This window comes from Ambystoma mexicanum, chromosome 10 (genome assembly GCF_040938575.1).
Source record: "Ambystoma mexicanum isolate Mex_15411 chromosome 10, UKY_AmexF1_1, whole genome shotgun sequence".
Classification (NCBI taxonomy): domain Eukaryota; kingdom Metazoa; phylum Chordata; class Amphibia; order Caudata; family Ambystomatidae; genus Ambystoma; species Ambystoma mexicanum.
Genome location: NC_090932.1, coordinates 430,152,892 through 430,170,188, shown reverse-complemented (window position 1 = coordinate 430,170,188; position 17,297 = coordinate 430,152,892). Strand labels below are relative to the sequence as shown.

At 48.9% G+C, this 17,297-nt stretch overlaps 1 protein-coding gene across 6 annotated transcripts in view; it reads left to right on the top strand.

Annotated features, from left to right (window-relative positions):
* PIK3CB (phosphatidylinositol-4,5-bisphosphate 3-kinase catalytic subunit beta) overlaps positions 1–17,297 on the top strand; it is a 2,502,085-nt gene that overhangs the window by 866,693 nt on the left and 1,618,095 nt on the right. For all 6 annotated transcript variants that reach the window (XM_069617988.1, XM_069617990.1, XM_069617991.1 and 3 more), the window contains one exon: positions 4,847–5,029. In XM_069617988.1, coding sequence (XP_069474089.1) covers positions 4,847–5,029 — 183 coding nt within the window. The remainder of the gene's footprint in view (positions 1–4,846; positions 5,030–17,297) is intronic.

The following is a 17,297-nucleotide window of genomic DNA, read 5'->3' as shown; positions in this document are numbered from 1 at the left end:
TGTGCCCGCACAAAACACTGACCCTTTGCTTCAACCCCCGCCCCGCCCCCATCAATAACACACAAAACCCAAGCCCCCACAGCTGTTTGCCCACCTCTCCGGAACACGTTCACTCTGTGATTTAACTGCACCCTCCGCATCGCCTGACGTGAGAAGTCTCTCTCCAGGAGATTTAACCAACTAATACACCTTCCGCAGTCTAGGATAGCTCCAGCTAACCCTTACGGGAATATGTCATCTATAAACCGAACTAGTATGTCCAACTCATAGAAATACCACACATATGTACATTAACAGTCCAAGCCTATCGAGTCTACGATCCCTACTTAACACTGGAACCTGTTGCCTCGCAACCTAAACACTTCATAGACATTGAACACGGACTTCTGCCTCTGCTCCGATCACTATCAGTATGCACGTGCTACTATAATTTCAATACCCCAATTCCCCACAATTTACACCTAGCCTCCCACAAACATAATACTCCCCCTGCCCCACCCCACATTGTACCTTGCCAATTGTGTGGACCACAACTTACGTTCTGGGTCTTTCGGCGCCGCTCGGCCGCTGGCTGCCCGTTATCCACTCGTCTCGCCCCTTTGGACTGCATGGACACCTCGCCGACCGCAGGCAGAATAATTTTGAAGTCGGCTCCCGACGCCCAATCTTCAGTTGCGCAGTCCGGTTGTCTTGCAAAATCCTGCAAGGGTCCTGCAGTCTTCCAGGTCTGACGGCTAAGGAGGCTGCACCTGGCCAGGCTGACGTCACAAACTATCGCAGAGGTGCCTCTGACTTTTTAGGTAGGGCCCCCAGGCAGGCAGAGCTGTGCTGGGGGTCAGCGGACACCCATCTCAAGGAAGGCCCTAACTCCTTCCCTTGTACCAAGAACACGAGGTCCACACAAGTAGCAAGGTGTCACTGAGGTTTATTATAACCAACAAACTACAGGGATTACATGCACAGACGGAAGTCCAGGCACATCTCAGCAAACTCTGGCTCGCAGGCCAGTTTTTATACCTTGTGACGTCACATTTTGCGTCACTCGCTAGGCTCTTTTCCAAAAGACTATCGCCGCTCCTCCTGTAGAGGAACCTATGGAGGAATGATGTTAGTGGGCAAGACTGTGTCAGGTGGTATGCTTGGATCATCCCCGAAAATTGCTACTCTGAAATTGCTACAGTGAACAGGCCCTGTGATAGGTCAGTGACCCCCCCCCCCACCCACCACCTAAGGTCATGGGTTCTAATTGGTCAGGCCGCAGGCCCCCCAAGCCTGGGACAAACTCTGTTCCCAGCCCGCCAGACACCTGTTCGTAGTACATGTATACTATGTGTCAACAAGGTGCAACTATGTGTCAGCGTTTACAATGGAGAGTGGATGACTAAAGCCATGAAAGCGCTCCATTCCCACTGGGCAAGAGTATCTGGAGAGTAACAATTTTGTTGCGACCATTGTCAGGTCATGGGACGGCTGCTCCTTCCCAGCCTCTAGTCTTGGCTCAGTATCAGCTCGGCCGGGTCACTGGTTTGGAGACCACGGTTGCAAGCTCAATTGCTTTGAATTGATTTGTATTTGCAGGGAATATCCTTTGCTGCAGCCGATGTAACCTTGGTTCAGCATGTGGAATGTCACTTGCAACATTGTGCCCTTGGCAGTGCTTTTGTTCTTGCTGCGATAGTTCTGCTTGCACAGCATCTTTTGAGGCTGGGGATTTCTCTAAGGCGAACATGGCCTGCTAGAATTCCTAAGGCCTAGTCTGGCTTCTATTTACATGTCTTCCATAGTGTCCATAGGTTAGTGTGTCATGGCTGCCAGGTCCCTTGGGTGCTCCTGCCATACCATGGGGTTATTTGCATGTACGTGTCTGCAAGCATATACGCAAGCTCTTCTTGCTTTTTGCGTTCCTACCTTGCTGCGATAAGCCTAATGGCAAAATAATAAATGTGCAGACAGTATTTATGTGTCTGTCCTGTAACTCATAGAGCTGTATGAATGTGTTCTTCATGTAGTTGGATGTGTGTGTGTCCCGAATGTGCGGATAGCACGTGTGCTTTGTGTCTGACGTAGCTATGTCTTCGTGATGTCTCTAACGACTTGAGGCACGGCTTCTTGGTGTTTTAGTAGAGTCTGTCAATGTAGCTGTTTCCAGCTCTGTCTTATGTCGATTCGTCCACACTGGGCAGAGTTCATATTGCTGCAGGGTTGTATGGTCTGCTGACAGGGTACCTTTCGTGGTAGTTGTCCATCGTGGGAGCAGTGGGAATAGCTGTGAGCTCATAGGATCTGCGGACATGTTGGTGTTTCTTCTGGTTGGGTGGTCTTTCAGGACGGAAGGCATATTCTGATTTTCCCTCTTCACAAGTTTGGGTTGATGGTGAGGGCAACAGGCAGCTCAATGGTGCAGGTGCAAGTTGTGGCAGTGGGCTAATGAAGGTATAGTGAGCATCAGGGTAGAGTGTAAGTGGAGTTAAAGTGGGGGTGGAATGAGGATAGCGGGCTGAGGTAGCTTGAGCAAGCTTAGCTTGCGGTGAAGTGTGGGGGTGTAGTTGGGTAGGGTAGAGTGTTTGTGGTAGAGTTGTGAGTGGGGAAAGTGGAGCAGGGGTTCACTTGGATGAGGAAGGTTTTGGAAAGTGGGTAAAGCTAGAGGGGTGGTTGGGTTGGTAAGATAGCTGGCATGGTGGCAACCGGAAAAATGGCAGGCCATGTGCTTCTGCTGGAACCGGTGTGCACTGCAGCATGCGTAGAGCAAAGGGGGGGGGTTGGGGAGGAGGGTCTTGCAAGGGCTTGAGGTGATGTTGGAACTTGAGAGGACAACAAACAAAATGTGGTAGGACATTCTTGGTACTACAACGCTGTAGGGAAGATGGTCATGGACCTTCTATTTAATATTTAAAAGAAAATGTCACTATGTTTTTGTTGGGGCTGCTCCATTGACCACATTACAGAGCTACTACTTCTGGGGGTGGGGTGAAATAATGGAGGGGGCCCATCTGTACTAGGGCTGCAGCCGGTCCATCTCTGCAATAGCAGACAAAGGGAGAAAGGAACATCTCTGTGCAAACCCCCTCCTCAGATGAGCGCCTCTGCTTGCAGCTGCATGTTTGGGAACATGTGATTGGAAGAAATATATTTGAACAACCCCTCATTGCATTATATGGTGGAATGCAATGAGGAAAAACATTTAATTTCTATACAAACAAGATATTTTGCTACTTGAAACTCCCTTTCCACTCCTTCTCCTCTATGGCAAATGGGTTTGAACGGGTTTTGGCGTCTGTGCCAAAACCAAGAATAAATATTTTACTCTACTCAATAAACTCTTCTTGTTGCGTTGTCTTAGCAAAGATTCACTACTCGGGTGTTCTTAAACTCAAGGAATGGAATATTCAGACAGTTTTTCTTTGCAGCTGGTTTGTTCTTCCCCAGGCAAATATCATTAAGAAGTCTGAGAATTCTTGGCTCTTGGTATTCATAACTTTGCATTTTCTCATGGGGCAGCATTTAGATATGCACAAAAGTACCTTTCTAGAGTGACTTAAGAATCAATGGTCACCAAAAGCTGCTTCCTGGGAAAAGAATCTGACATGGTCTCTAGCAACTCTTTTCCAGATAAATCTTTGGTGACAGATGGCTGTATTGTTGAATGGCGGTTCACACCTGTATTTCTTGAAGAAACATGGTCAGTGGAGGAAAAGACTAATTACTGAAGCATGCTTGAGTTTAGGACCGGCAATCAGATCCCATGTCGTTCCTCCTGTTGATGACCTTGAACTGTGTGCCATTCACTTCAATAATGACTTCTCAGCTGCTGACAGTGTTATTTTGTCTCATTGCTTCAAAGTAATAGGAGACTGTAGGCTTATGGGTGACCTGTTTCTACCAGATACGTCATTTGAGGACTCTTAAGAAGGATTTTTTAGTTTGGAGGAAAGGGATGTAACAAGGTATTTTGAATTGTGACCTTGGATGATTAGGCAAGCATCTACTAGGCTATTGACCCCTTTTTAAAGTTTTTTCAGATGCAACAAGTGCAGAGAGGGTAGCTTTAAATATAGATTCCAATTGGCTTAACTTAAGAATTCTAACAAATGGTGAATTTTATTTAGCAGCTCAAAGAACTTCTATTAATTGAATTGTCTATTTGGATTGTGAATGTTTCTGACACCATATTAATCGTATTTGGATGATTGAAGAATTAAAAGATCAAAAAATAAATTTTAAGAGATTGGAGTAAGGTTTTGTGCTATCACTTTAAAGCTTTTAGCATAACTGCCTAGAATAAAAATGTCTACATATTTGAGGAGTTATACCATCCCTCTTAGATGGTTAACCAATGTTAGTATTTAGCCCTGTTGGAGTTATTTTAAATGTACGCATCTGAAATTGATTGTGATTCAGAAACATATTACTTTGGTATTCACAATACTCCATTACCTTAACAGTTGTGGCATGTGAGCATGGTTTTCCACTAGGTGCATTGAGTTGAGGGAGATGCTTAATTATGCATGTTTTATATAAAACTGCTATTGTGAAAATACATTTGCGGTGAGGGAGGGTGAAGCTCCTGTGTTTAATGTACTGTCCTCCAGTGAAGGATAATACAGTTTTTCCACACATTCGTTACAGAAAGTCATGATTCTATTAAAGACTCGGAGGCGAAAAGATTATGAGCATAATCTGAGCCTCTGAGTCTTGGCATAGTTTTTCCAGATGGAATTACAGCATTAGTGTATTTTCTGCTCTGTTCTTGCATGTTAATTCACGGACAACATCAATTTAGCTACCCAAAGAGTATGGTAATTTGTCTAAAAATTAATCCAGTTAATGTCTTTTTTTCTGTCATCAGGATGTGTTCAGTTTCCAATTGTCTCCAAACATGAATCCTATCAAGGTGAATGAGCTTGCAATTCGAAAACAATTGACATTGCATGGGCGAGAAGATGAAGAGCTGGAGCTTGGTGATTATGTGTTGCAAGTCAGTGGAAGACTTGAATATATCTTTGGTGATCACCCATTAATCCAGTTTCAGGTATGAATATTTGAAGTTTAACTAATGGTTCAAATTACTTTTCGCTACATACAGCAAAATAACGGCATGCTCCTTTTACAAGCCTATATTACAAGGGGGACCCAAACCTTTAATCTCCGCTCTCGCTGCACTCAACTGCAAATATGCCCTGTGAGACAAATGGCCTAAGGTTTTAACACTTTGGGTCACGTTCGTAGATACGTGTGCTGTGCTGAGAAATCTACACATGTAAGGTGTGAAAGCCTGGGGATGGAGTGCAAACTAGAGACGCCTGAGTTTTAAAACAAGAACATGATTTGAGCATCTGTGCCAGGTGTACAGCCTCTGAGAACAGGAAGACTAACTCACTTTGAATGTGAGAAGTTGGAATCATGGATCACCGAGCTGCCATGGCACTACAGCATGATCCCAACTTTGCAATAATTCCTTTTGTAATCTTGGACATAGAGGGCTGGGGCATGGGCTAATATAAATCATACCCAAACCCTGAATTTGATTAAGATGCAATGCCAGACATATGGGGAGGTGGAACTATTATGGGAGTACGCAGCTCAGACTAAGATGGTAATGGGGAAACAGACCCACCAAACAGACCGCTCATTGTGACCATCAGCACCTGTATATAAAAGTCAGAAAGCCCTGGAATTTGCAGGTGTTATGATAATTTTCCAGAAAGCGAGAGAGATCTTGTGAGAGGAGGCGTGTCAGAACAAGCATTGGTCAAGCCAAACAGTCTATCTAGATAAACACACAACAGGAGGAGGCTGTTAAATAAGCCCAATTATAGAATATCCCAGCTTGAAGGGAAAGTCAAGACTAGACAGCCTGCTAGGAACCTGCTCCCAAAGGCCGGAGGAGTCCTGCCTTAACAGGAGAAGTCAGAGTAGGCAGCTGGGGGGTTTATTCAGATGCCGATGGCAGCTGCAAAACCACAAGCCCAACTAAAGAAACATGTAACCTAGAACCCAGGTGGAGGGCCTCAAACACAGAATTACCATGGGGTAGAATTCCTACTCAAAAGTAGAAAGAAGATTCCCTAGGGCAAGAGGGGAAAGCTACATGCTTTGCACTGTAAAGGCATCTAAGGACCACCTTACGGCAAACAGAGTATGATACAGGGCTTGCCCTGGTAGCAGTTTCAACGCAGGCAGAAAGACGGTGTGCTGTTGCGATCATCTTAAGGCAAATACCAAGAAGTTTGCTAAGGCACTTTAAATAACCCAGAGACTCCTTTGATAGATACTGGCACAGAGTGGACTCTCCAGGAGGTTGAAATTTAGATTAAGGCATGAACATTGGGTCCAGATAGAATAGACCTTCACTTGGTTTTGTTAGGTTCCCCATCCTGCCACTTTTTTCTGCAGAAGCTCCACTCTTGCTTTATCTGGTTCCTCTTGGGTCCTGTCTGAGTTTCTCATCCTGTCCAAAAAACAAAAAAATATCCCTCTCTCTCTGTTTTCCTCCCTCTCTCACTCTCTAACCACCCCTCCCCCCTCCACCTCAATCGGAGCTGAGGTTTTGGATCACACTTGTGTGTAATTCAGGCTTGAGATTCCTGAACATCCAATCGTCATCCTACCTATTTTAGAGTAGGTTCAACATTAGTTACTAAGATGTGAAGGAAAATAGAGTTTCTCATGGGGCACAATCTGTTGTAGTACTGGAATGTGGTGTTCAAGTATTCAGGTGCTATATTCTTCAGGCATTTGAAGGCCAGTCAGGTTAGCTTAAACTAGACACAGTTCGTCTCCCTCAGTCAGTGCAATGATTGTCTGGCCTCTGTAATATGGCCCTGTTATAGGTGCTGCTGACCATTCAGTAAGCCATATTCTGAAATATGTTAATTTTTTCCATCAAATTGGCAGGAAGAGCTGCATACATGACATTTGTCCAGTCAGGACGAGAGGACTGCTGCACCAATGACTGACTCAGGCCTGATAGAAAGGGGTGCTTATATTGAGACTGAGACACTGTCCCGTTACTGACTCTTGCAGAGTGAAGTGACTAAGGGAGCTCAATGGCACCACCTACGTTATGATGCAGGGCCCCAGAGGTGGTGTGGGGGAGGATGTCCTGGTCACCCATCCAGTACACATGCAGAAATGGGGAGTAGGCAGCAGTAGTATGTCGGTTTGTTTGAAATACCAATGTTAGTTTGGATGCTGGCTCCACAGGTGCTTTAAGACAGAAAATGTATTGTGTTCAGAGTCAGTGGACTAAGTCTGGTGTCAAGTGAGACCATGTACATGCTTTGTAATCCCAGCCCCATTTATCAAGAGATGGTGCCAGCTTGTGGAGCTCTGATGCTTTCGTGCATGGGTACCCGCTAAGAGAAATAGAATAAAGTGGAAGCCACTATCTAGTAGATCTAGTAGAGGATCCTGAGATAACTCAAAGCATTGTGTATTTGAAATCTCCCAATTCTGCTTCAGTTAGCCAAATCTCACAGGTGCAGACTTTACTAGCAAGCTTGGTTTTGGAGCTAGGGGCGGTTTCACTCTACAAGGCAGCCCCAGCAGCAGAGGGGTCTTTCAGGAGAAGACCAGTGTAAGTTTGGAGAATGCCGGAGAGAGGAGATACCAGGGGAAATAAGGATGCATGTGCTGAAACTAGTAGCTATATAGGAAGGGAAGAAAAGATCTGAGATGGAGAGGTATCGGTGAAAGCAAGACCTCTGAAGAAGTTAGACAAAATATCTCTGAAGGAGTTAGACAAAATATCTGAAGTGTTGCAGATGCCTTCAGGAGCTGAGGAGATGGAATAATCTGGGGAGAATGTGGCAGCAAGAATATAGCAGGAGGAGGTACTGAAAGGGAGGAGATGAGGAGTGTTGGAGGGAAGGAAGAGGGGACAGAGCAGATGTGCTGGAGTAGAACTCATAAGGAGGGGGCAATAGTGAAAAAGAGGAGCAGGACATTGGGGTTAAAGGAGTTTAAAAAGGGGATTGAAGAATAAAACTGAAGGTAGAGGGAAAGGTAGACTGCCACACCACCAAGAGTGCAAGATTTGGTGAGAGAAGGTTACACATGTGGTGGAACCTTGAGGGGAACAAGGAGGTACTGGGTAGAGATTGTCAATACGGACAAACAAGCATATGCTGTGGTTACGAGGACGGGTGCCGGTGTGGTGGTGGGGGCAACCAGTTTAGGAGCCTGGAAGAAACTAGACTACAGGGCTTAGAACCAGCCTTTCACCCAGCCAAGCACACCTTGTGTCACTTTTGCACAGAGGTTCATCTGACTCACTCCCTATGCCTCCTTTCCCTCAAGCGTTAAAATTCTTGGATGAGAATGACACTCCAGAATTACACTAACCAGGGAAGATGGAGGCTGGGTGGGTACAAAAAAAGGTATTACCCAAATTGACCTTTTACAATTGACTTTTTTTCCTAATTGACTTAATAATAGTGGTCCTAATTGACCTTCTGCACAATTGACCTTTACCTTTATTTGACTTTTTATATATGTGTGGGGTTGGTTTGGGATAATAAATAATATAATGGGACTGGGTAGGGGGTTGCAGGGATTTTCCCCCACATATATGTCGTAATTGACCTTAATTTCACGATCAATTGTGTAGAAGGCCAATCCCCCTGCAATCAATTGTGAAAAGGTCAATTAGTATACATCACAAAAAAAGGGAATTGAAGGAGCTGGTTTTTTAGTTTTGTTATCAAGGACAAGGACAGAAATGGGATGGCAGTCAGATGGGGAAGAATAACTACACTGTTCTCTAGGACTTTCCCAGCAGAGCGCTAAACAGCAAGGTGCTCTGCTGACATCCAGCAGTCCCTCCCTGCCCCCCGTAGCCATACTAGTCTCCAGACAAATCCTGGAAGTCAAGTAAAAAACTGCTGCTAGGATTAATGTGCCTTTAGATGGGACATGGGATCCTGAACAGGAAAATGTGGAATTTGAGACAGGCATCTTATCAAGAGAGACACAGACTCAAAGGTAATGGTTTCAAAACCTTTATTTTCAAATTTTCTGGGGTTGGTGTAATCCCTACCTGGCCCTTACTCTAAAGGAATTGTTCTCTAAACGTATGTTTCTAAGGGCCGTCTATGTCTGTAAATCCAAAACCAAAGTTAGTCTGTGTCCAAACCTATGCTTCCCCTCGCTCTTAAACCAAATGTGATAGGGGGTCTTCTTAAAGGAACAATGGTGACTCAAAATGAAATGGAAATCAAAGCTTGTTTCAGGTTGTCTTTCCATTAGGTGTAGTTCTGCCATTTCAAAATAGTTTGGCTCAAATGGGTTGCCCTTGGAACCTTCCACTAAGGGCTCTTTCAGCAAGTCAATGAAGGGGGTTGCCTTCCCCAAGCTTTGATCCTTCCAGTTCCAAACAGAAAGACACAGTGCCTGTTAGACCTCTCCGGGTTCTCTTCCCAAAGCCCAGGCCCCCCTTTACGAAGGTCAACAATGTCTTTAGCGGCCCTCTTAGGGTTCCCTTCCCCAAGCCTAGGCCCATCTGGTCTCAAACAAAGTTCCTCTTGTCTTGATGTACCTTTAACTGTAGAGTTCTTTCACAGGGGTAGTATCAGAGAATTTGGAGAACACCGGGCGCTTTGATCCTCCCAGGCGTGACCACTCTGACCTCTGGCCCGTCTCCTTGGTACCTTTTCCTCTTCTGTATCTCTTTCACCGTCCTTTTTCACTTTACTGTGTCTCTTGCACACTTCGCTTTTGTTTTTCACCATGCTCGCTTGCACCTTCAGTTTCTCACCATGCTCTCTTGCACCTTAATTTTCCCTTTAACATGACTCTTTCTCACTTTGAGGTTGCTTCACCCTGTTTGTCAGTTTTTCTTCTCACTGTTTCTTTGCTGTCTCTCTGTGTCGCGTCGCTGGCACCCCTCTCCTTTTGGGTATCTCGCAGCCACTCCTGGCTGTTTCCGCGCCGCTAGCGCACTCTATTGTCTTTCATTACTTCTTTGCCTTTAGTGCATCTTTTCTGTCATTCCACTTTGCTTTCTTTCACCTCGTCCCAGCTTTTGCTTGCTTTCGCTCGCCAGGCTCTTCTTTCAACAACGCTCCTGCTACCGCCACCTGCATGCTACTGAGTTTCTCTCTGTCTCATGAAACTCACCAACAGTAGCGCAGTGCCCGTGAGCAGGTCAAATGGACTTGTGTCGAGGTCAGGGTCCTGCCCCTCAGACACCTGGGGAACGAGCACTGACCTAACCAAGGCCGATAGACTGCCTTCCGTCCCGGTCCGGCTACCTGGAGACACGGCTCCCTCGCCATGCTCCAGCCCCTCACACACACCGGGCCGGCGTCCCGCACTTCACCCGTCTTTCTGGGCTCCTCTTCTTGCAGCTTTCTGCTCCTTGGCCTCCTGGTTCCATCCAGCGACCCCAGCTCACTCAGTGATTTTGGCAGAGCCACCCTTTTTATGCTGCAGGTGAGTCAATTGTAGTCAGATGTGCGCAGTTGGGGAAACGTGCCCGACATTGCCTGACTCTTATTGGGACAATTCAAAGGTGTTAGATGGTAACCCTCACTTTGAATCCCTATGTTGTTTCTATGGGTAATCTTCCTTGCTCCCAATCGCTTTTTCCTCGTCCCAGTATTTATTGGAAATGGGAAGGGGGGGATACATGACCCAATGCAGATTTTTGCCTATAGCTGACAGTTTTGGAAGACAATTGGCAAAAGAGAGGGGAATCCCCTGATCCTGTTTTCATGTAATACTTGTCATTCCCTTTGTGTCGATTACTCTCTACCTCAAACACCCTTACCGGAGGGTACTGGTCTTCATAGTACTTCCTATGATCTAAACTAGGGGAAGATAAAGAATTGTTGGGACTGGCGTTATGTCTGTCTTATCCTCCTTCTTTCCGGGTTTTGATCCAAGGTGACATGTTTGCCTCTCTTGGCTTAGGGACCATGTGACCTGCATATCCCACAAAGGCTTCTGGGACATATTCTTCCCTACCGTCTCGTGGTGATACCGTGTCCCGACTGGGGTATTCCCCTGAGTGTAACCCGGTAGGGAAGGGTGAAGCAGTGAAAGACTGAACTGAAAGGGCAATGGAGAGGAAGGCGTGAAGTCACAAAAACAAGTCCAGTGAAGAAAAGGTAGAAAGCAGCTTCTAGTGGCTGAAACAAAAAGATCATTAAGATCCACAATAGGATGTGATCAAGCATCACTCAAACCTTTTACTTGCTTAGTCATTGCCAAATCCAGTTCTTCCCTTAACGGTTAGTACTTCAGACATAAAATGGACGATCTGGAAGCAATTTTGGACTGGAATCCCTTATTAAAGACCTAGTGGAGCCCCTTTTCTATTGGTCCCTTCGAGGGGATTGGGTCCTCCGATGTATTCCATATCTATGACAGGTAATGTCCACAGCTGTGCTGCTTCGGAAAATCTTCGGCGTCTGCATCCTGCGTCGATGACGTCGATGCGCCGTCCCCGAGGACCTCCTCTGACTGGCGACGTCACCCGATGTGATAAGTAGGACGCACGACGCCCATAGCCTCAGTTCTGTTTTTTCCGCCAACGTGTTCGCTTCGTGAATCTCGGTACGCCTCGACTCTTTGGAGTTTGCTGTTTTCAATTCTCAGTTCGTTGAACCTGTTCGGTTTTTTGTGAAGACCTGTTCGTGGCGATGTCTACTTCATCTTCAACCCCGCGTCCGGGCTTCAAGAAATGCGGGGACTGTAGGTCCAAGATGTCGGTCACGGACTCGCGCCTGCCTCTGTTGCCTCGGGGAGGCCCAGGATACGGAAGACTGTGTCGACTGCCAGTAGCTCACGGCAAAGGCCTTGCGTGAACGCAAGAAGAAGCTGTCGGTAGGTCGGGTGTCTAAGCCCCGGAAGTCGAGGTCTGCAGGGCTTTCGACGGATGACTCGAGGGGTGACTCTCCGCGTCATCGTCGGAAGTCCAGTGGGTCTCCTTCCAGGAGTCGGTCTCGCCACTCTGCCTCTTCGAGGCATTCCCGGAAGCACCGGCATCGGTCGCCTTCCCCGTCCTCTTCCGAGGACTCCGCCCGTAGGCGGGTCGCTTATCCTTCCATGCAAGCGACACCGGAGGAATGGGCTTCCTTCGGGAAGCAGATGCTAGCGATTCTTGAGTCGCAGGGCACCGGTCCGTCCGCTCCTCCGAGTTGGGTCGGTCGGCACCGGTCAAGAGACACCGCTCGTACGCTCTCGGGCTCGGGTGGTCGGCACGGCTCGCGGGAGAGGTCCCGCTCGGACAAGGGTAGCCATTCTCGCCATGCCCCTTCCAGGTCCCGGTCCTCGACGCGCTCGAGACCGCATGATCCTGTGCCGTCTTCGAAGAAGACTTTGACGCCTGTGGCGCTGAGGTCGTCGATGATTTCTCTCGAGGCTCCGCCTCCGAGGGGATCGTCGACGCCGTCGGTGCCTAGGTCGTCGAGAGACACGCTCGGAGCTCCACCGATTCCCTCAACGTCGACGCCTTTTCTGTCGACGCCAGCGCCGACTCGTTCGGTGCCCTCGACGCCTTTCGAGGCGGTGGTGTCGGAGGGGCCCCGTGGCACGGGGTTAGCCGCTAGCAAGGCTCTGGTTAAGGTCAGGCACTGCTTGGTCTTCCTCTCCCCGTCTGGAGTACATTTCAGAGGGTGATGAAGGCTCTGATGACGGCTTGGTTCCGGTTACGGTTCCAGATGAGCTTATATCGGGTCATAGCCAGTTTGATGACCTGAGGCAGGCACTGCATGATGCCAGTGGACTGGACACCTCTCCGGAGGTGGAGTTTTGTAGGCCGGAGCCTGGCACTCATGCCGATTCTTCATATCAGCGCCTTATGTCTCGGGTCACTGAGTACTTGGGTTGGTCAGTTCCCCCAGGGGAGTTCGTTCAGGATGATCTCATGGACATCCTTGATCTTGGTCCCCCCACTGACCCGGTTTTGCCGTTTCATATGGCTCTGCAGAGAAGGGTGGCGGCGGCGGCTTGGACTGCTCCGGAGAGTCTCCCGGCAGTGGGCAAGTCTTTGTTGCGGAAATACTGTCCAGCCAGTAGCGACCCCTGCTACTTGTCCATGCACCCCACTCCGGGGAGTTTGGTGGTGCAGGCGGCTACGGCCCCGGCATAGCAGGAGTCGTATCCTACCATCCCTCCGGATAGGGACGACAAACGTTTTGACGGCTGGGTGAAGAAAGTGTTTTCTTCAGGGGGTATGGCGCTTCAGGCGGCCAACTCCATGTGTTTCTTGTCTCGTTTCACACACACTCTGTGGAACTGTGTTGCTTTAGCGGCTGAACGTATTCCCGAAGGGGACGAACGGGATGGTTTCCTTGCTATGGGTCAGGATGGCAAGGATGCCATGTGTGAGGCCGTTCAGTCGGGTTTGGACATGGCAGATTGTATCAGCCGGTCCATGGCGGCGAGCACCGTAATACGCAGGTTTGCGTGGTTGAAGAAGTCGGGGTTCGCTCCTGATGTGCAGTCCCGGCTTCTCAACATGCCCTTTGACGGTGAACACCTTTTTGGCAGCAAGGCTGACGAGAGTCTTGAGAGGTTGCAGACCTCCAAAGCTGCAGCTAAGTCGTTGGGCGCTGCAGTTCGCCAACCTCTGCCTTTTCGTCCTAGAGGACAGCAATGGAGGGGAGGTTCCTTTCACTATTACTCGTCCTTCAGTAAAGCGAGAAGAGCTAGCAGTCAAAGGGGCCACCGTAGGAGTGCCAGAGGTGGAAACAAAGGTACTCGAGGTGCCAAGGCCGCTCGGGCAGTTGCCTCTTTGCCCTCAGGCAACGCCGCTACCACTCAGTCATGAGGCCAGGTCCTGAAGGCTGGCGCAGCATCTTGTAGAGTGGCAAGCCATTACTTCAGATGTGTGGGTTCTGGTGATCATAACCCACGGCTACTGTCTTCCTTTTCGGCAGAGGCCTCACGACAATCCACCTGGGAACCTCTCTTTGAAGAGTCCCGATCCGCTCCTTGCGCAGGAAATTCAAGCCCTGCTGAAGAAAGGCGCCATATAACTGGTGCCTGTAGCGGAGAGGAACAAGTGATGGTATGCACCTTATTTTTTGATTTCGAAGAAAGACGGGGGATTGAGACCCATCATGGACTTGCACGGTTTGAACAAACTCCTCAGGAAGGACAAGTTCACGATGGTTACTCTCAAGTCCTCCAAGCCTTTCAACTTCAGGACTGGTTGGTGTCTCTCGACCTCAAGGATGCATACTTCCATGTGCCGATCCATCCCAAGCACAAGTAGTACCTGAGGTTCGCAGTTGGCGACTCGCACTTTCAGTTTTGGGTCCTGCCGTTCGGATTGACCTCCACCCCGAGGGTTTTCACCAAGCTCATGGTGGTGGTGGTGGTGGTGGCAGCGCATCTCAGGAAAGGGGGGATTCACGCCTACCCCTACCTGGACGATTGGTTGATCACGGGGAGCTCTCCCGAGCAAGTCCTGGATCATCTGTCCGTCACCTGCCACTCCCTTCACAAGCTGGGCTTCTCTCTCAATTTAAAGAATTCCCATTTGACACCAACGCAGCGGCTCCAGTACATCGGGGCAGTGCTTGACACATCCCTGGGGCAGTGTTTTCCTCCCCATTTGAGGGCTCTTCACATTCAGCAGATGGTGAACAAGTTTCAACTTGCCCAGACTCTCCCAGCGTACGAGTTCTTGAGACTGCTCTGCCTCATGGCATCCTGCATTCTTCTGGTGCCAGAGGTTCGTCTGCGGATGAGACCTTTGCAGTGGGCACTCAAGCTCCAGTGGTCTCAGTCCTCCGGCAGGCTGTCAGACCCTGTTTAGGTGCCGCCCTCGGTCGCCCAGGACCTTCTGTGGTGGGCCGTCGAAGGCAATCTGATGAAGGGGGCCCCATTTTGGCTGCCCTGGCCGGAGGTGACGATCGTGACGGACGCATCCCTCATGGGATGGGGAGCTCATGCCAACGAGTTGACAGTCAGCGGTCGTTGGTCTCCGTCCGAGTCCAGACTCCATATCAATCTGTTGGAGCTGAGAGCCGACAGGCTAGCCCTGAAGGCTTTTCTGCCGACTGTGCGAGGAAAGAGTGTCCTGATTCTAACGGACAACACGGTGGCCATGCACTACCTCAACAAAAAGGGGGGGGGAGAAGGGGCACTTCCTCTGTGCAGGGAGGCGATGCAGCTCGAGTTCTGGTCCATCCAGCAGGAAGTTTCGATCTCGGCTGTTCACCTGGCCGGAGACGACAACGAGACGGCGGACGCTCTGAGCAGGCAGAGTACGGTCTCTCACGAGTGGGAGCTGGCTCAGGAGATTCTCCTGGAGATCTTCGCCCTTTGGGGGACCCCTTAAGTAGATCTCTTCGCCTCCAGTGTCCACCGGAAGTGCGAAAGGTTTTGCTCGCGGGAATTTCCTCCAAAAGGAGCCCTAGGATACGCGTTCATGGTGGAGTGGTCATTCCCACTGCTGTACGTTTCCTCCAGTCCCCGTCATCCCGTAAGTACTGCGGAGGTTACAGAGGTTCGGTTCCCAGATGATCCTCATTGCTCCGGCGTGGGCCCGGAGGACGTGGTATCCGGACCTTCTTGATTTGTCCATCTGCCCTCCACGTCGTCTTCCCTACCGAGACGATCTGCTCTCATGGGAGGGGTGTCAGGTTCTCCATCCAGAGGTCAGATCCCTCAACCTTCACGCTTGGCTTCTGAAAGGTTGAGGTGTAAGGATTGGGACCTCCCTGAAGACGTGATGGAGGTGTTGCAACAAAGTCTCTGTACCGTTGCCATTGGAGAAAGTTCTGCGACTGGTGCAGAGTTAAGAATGTGGATCCTTTTGAATGTGACATTCACATGGTTCTGTCTGTCTTGTTTTCTTTGGCCCACAGGGGCTTGCAAGTGGGGACCATTAAAGGTTACCTGGGGGCGCTATCCATATTTAAGCGCTCGTCTGAAGAGTGTTCCTATTTTAAGATTCCTTTAATTTTGCAGTTTTTGAAAGGGCTCACTAATGTGTTCCCTCCATCACCTTTTCTGGTGCCTGGTTGGGATTTGAACCTTGTTCTTAAGTTTCTTATGGGTGCTCCGTTTGAGCCTTTACATTCTTGCCCTTTGAGACTGCTGACTCTTAAAACTGTGTTTTGGTTGCGGTTACTTCCGGTCGCAGAGTGAGTGAGTTACAGGCACTTTCAGTTAAGCCACCCTTCACTGTGTTTCATAAGGACAGGGTTGTCCTTAGAGTTCGTCCTTCTTTTCTTCCGAAGGTGGTTTCGGAATTTCATTTGAGCCAGAAGGTTGTCCTTCCGGCATTCTATCCTCCTCCACATCCTGGTAAGGAAGAGGAGAGGCTCCATAGGCTTGATCCTAGGAGAGCGTTGAGCTTTTATATTTCACGCATGTCCCGGGTCAGAGTGGACGATCAACTTTTCATTGGTTACGCTGGAAAGCGTTTGGGACAAGCTGTGACGAAACACTTTGTCTCGTTGGATTATTTTAACTATCTCCGAGTGTTACCGCTTGGTGGGTAAGGACCCTCCGGTTGGCTTGCGGGCCCATTCTACCAGGGGAGTGGCTGCGTTCTACCAGGGGTGTTCCTATTCGTCACATCTGTGATGCAGCCACCTGGGCTTCAGTACTTACTTTTGTACGTCACTACTCCCTCGATTCCATCAGAGGGCAGGATCTGGCCTTTGCCAAAGCAGTCCTATATTCCGCAATTTGATTGGGCATGCTAAATTTGTGTTCTAAATGGTTTTTCCACCTCCTTGCTTGGTACTGCTTTGGGAGTCTGTCATAGATATGGAATATGTCGGAGGACCCAATCCCCTCGAAGAACAAGTTACTTTCTTACCTGGTAACGCTATCGATGGGATGGTCCGACTACGTATTCCATATCGCTCCCTCCCTACCTTCCCCGCTGTAGAATTTCTTTTGCGATTGCAGCTTGCGTTCCGCAAGGCCTTGTGTGTCTGATTGGCAGAATACTGGTGGCACACGTTCTGGGAAAAAAACTATAACTGAGGCTATGGGCGTCGTGCGTTCTACTTATCGGGTGACGGCGGCCGTCGGAGGAGGTCCTCGGGTACGGCACATCGACGTCATTGACGCAGGACGCAGACGCCGAAGATTTTCCGAAACAGCACAGCTATGGACATTGCCTGTCATAGATATGGAATACGTCGTCCGACCCTCCCATCCAAAGAACGTTACCAGGTAAGAAAGTAACTTGTTCCATGTTCTTCCACCCGTCTATATCTGTGCCAGGTCACACAGCATTCCTGCACGCTCCTTATTTACCTCCTCCATCTGCCTTCCTCCGTGCCTTTTGTCCCTTCTAGAGTGGTGGTAGACTATGGCCAAACAAG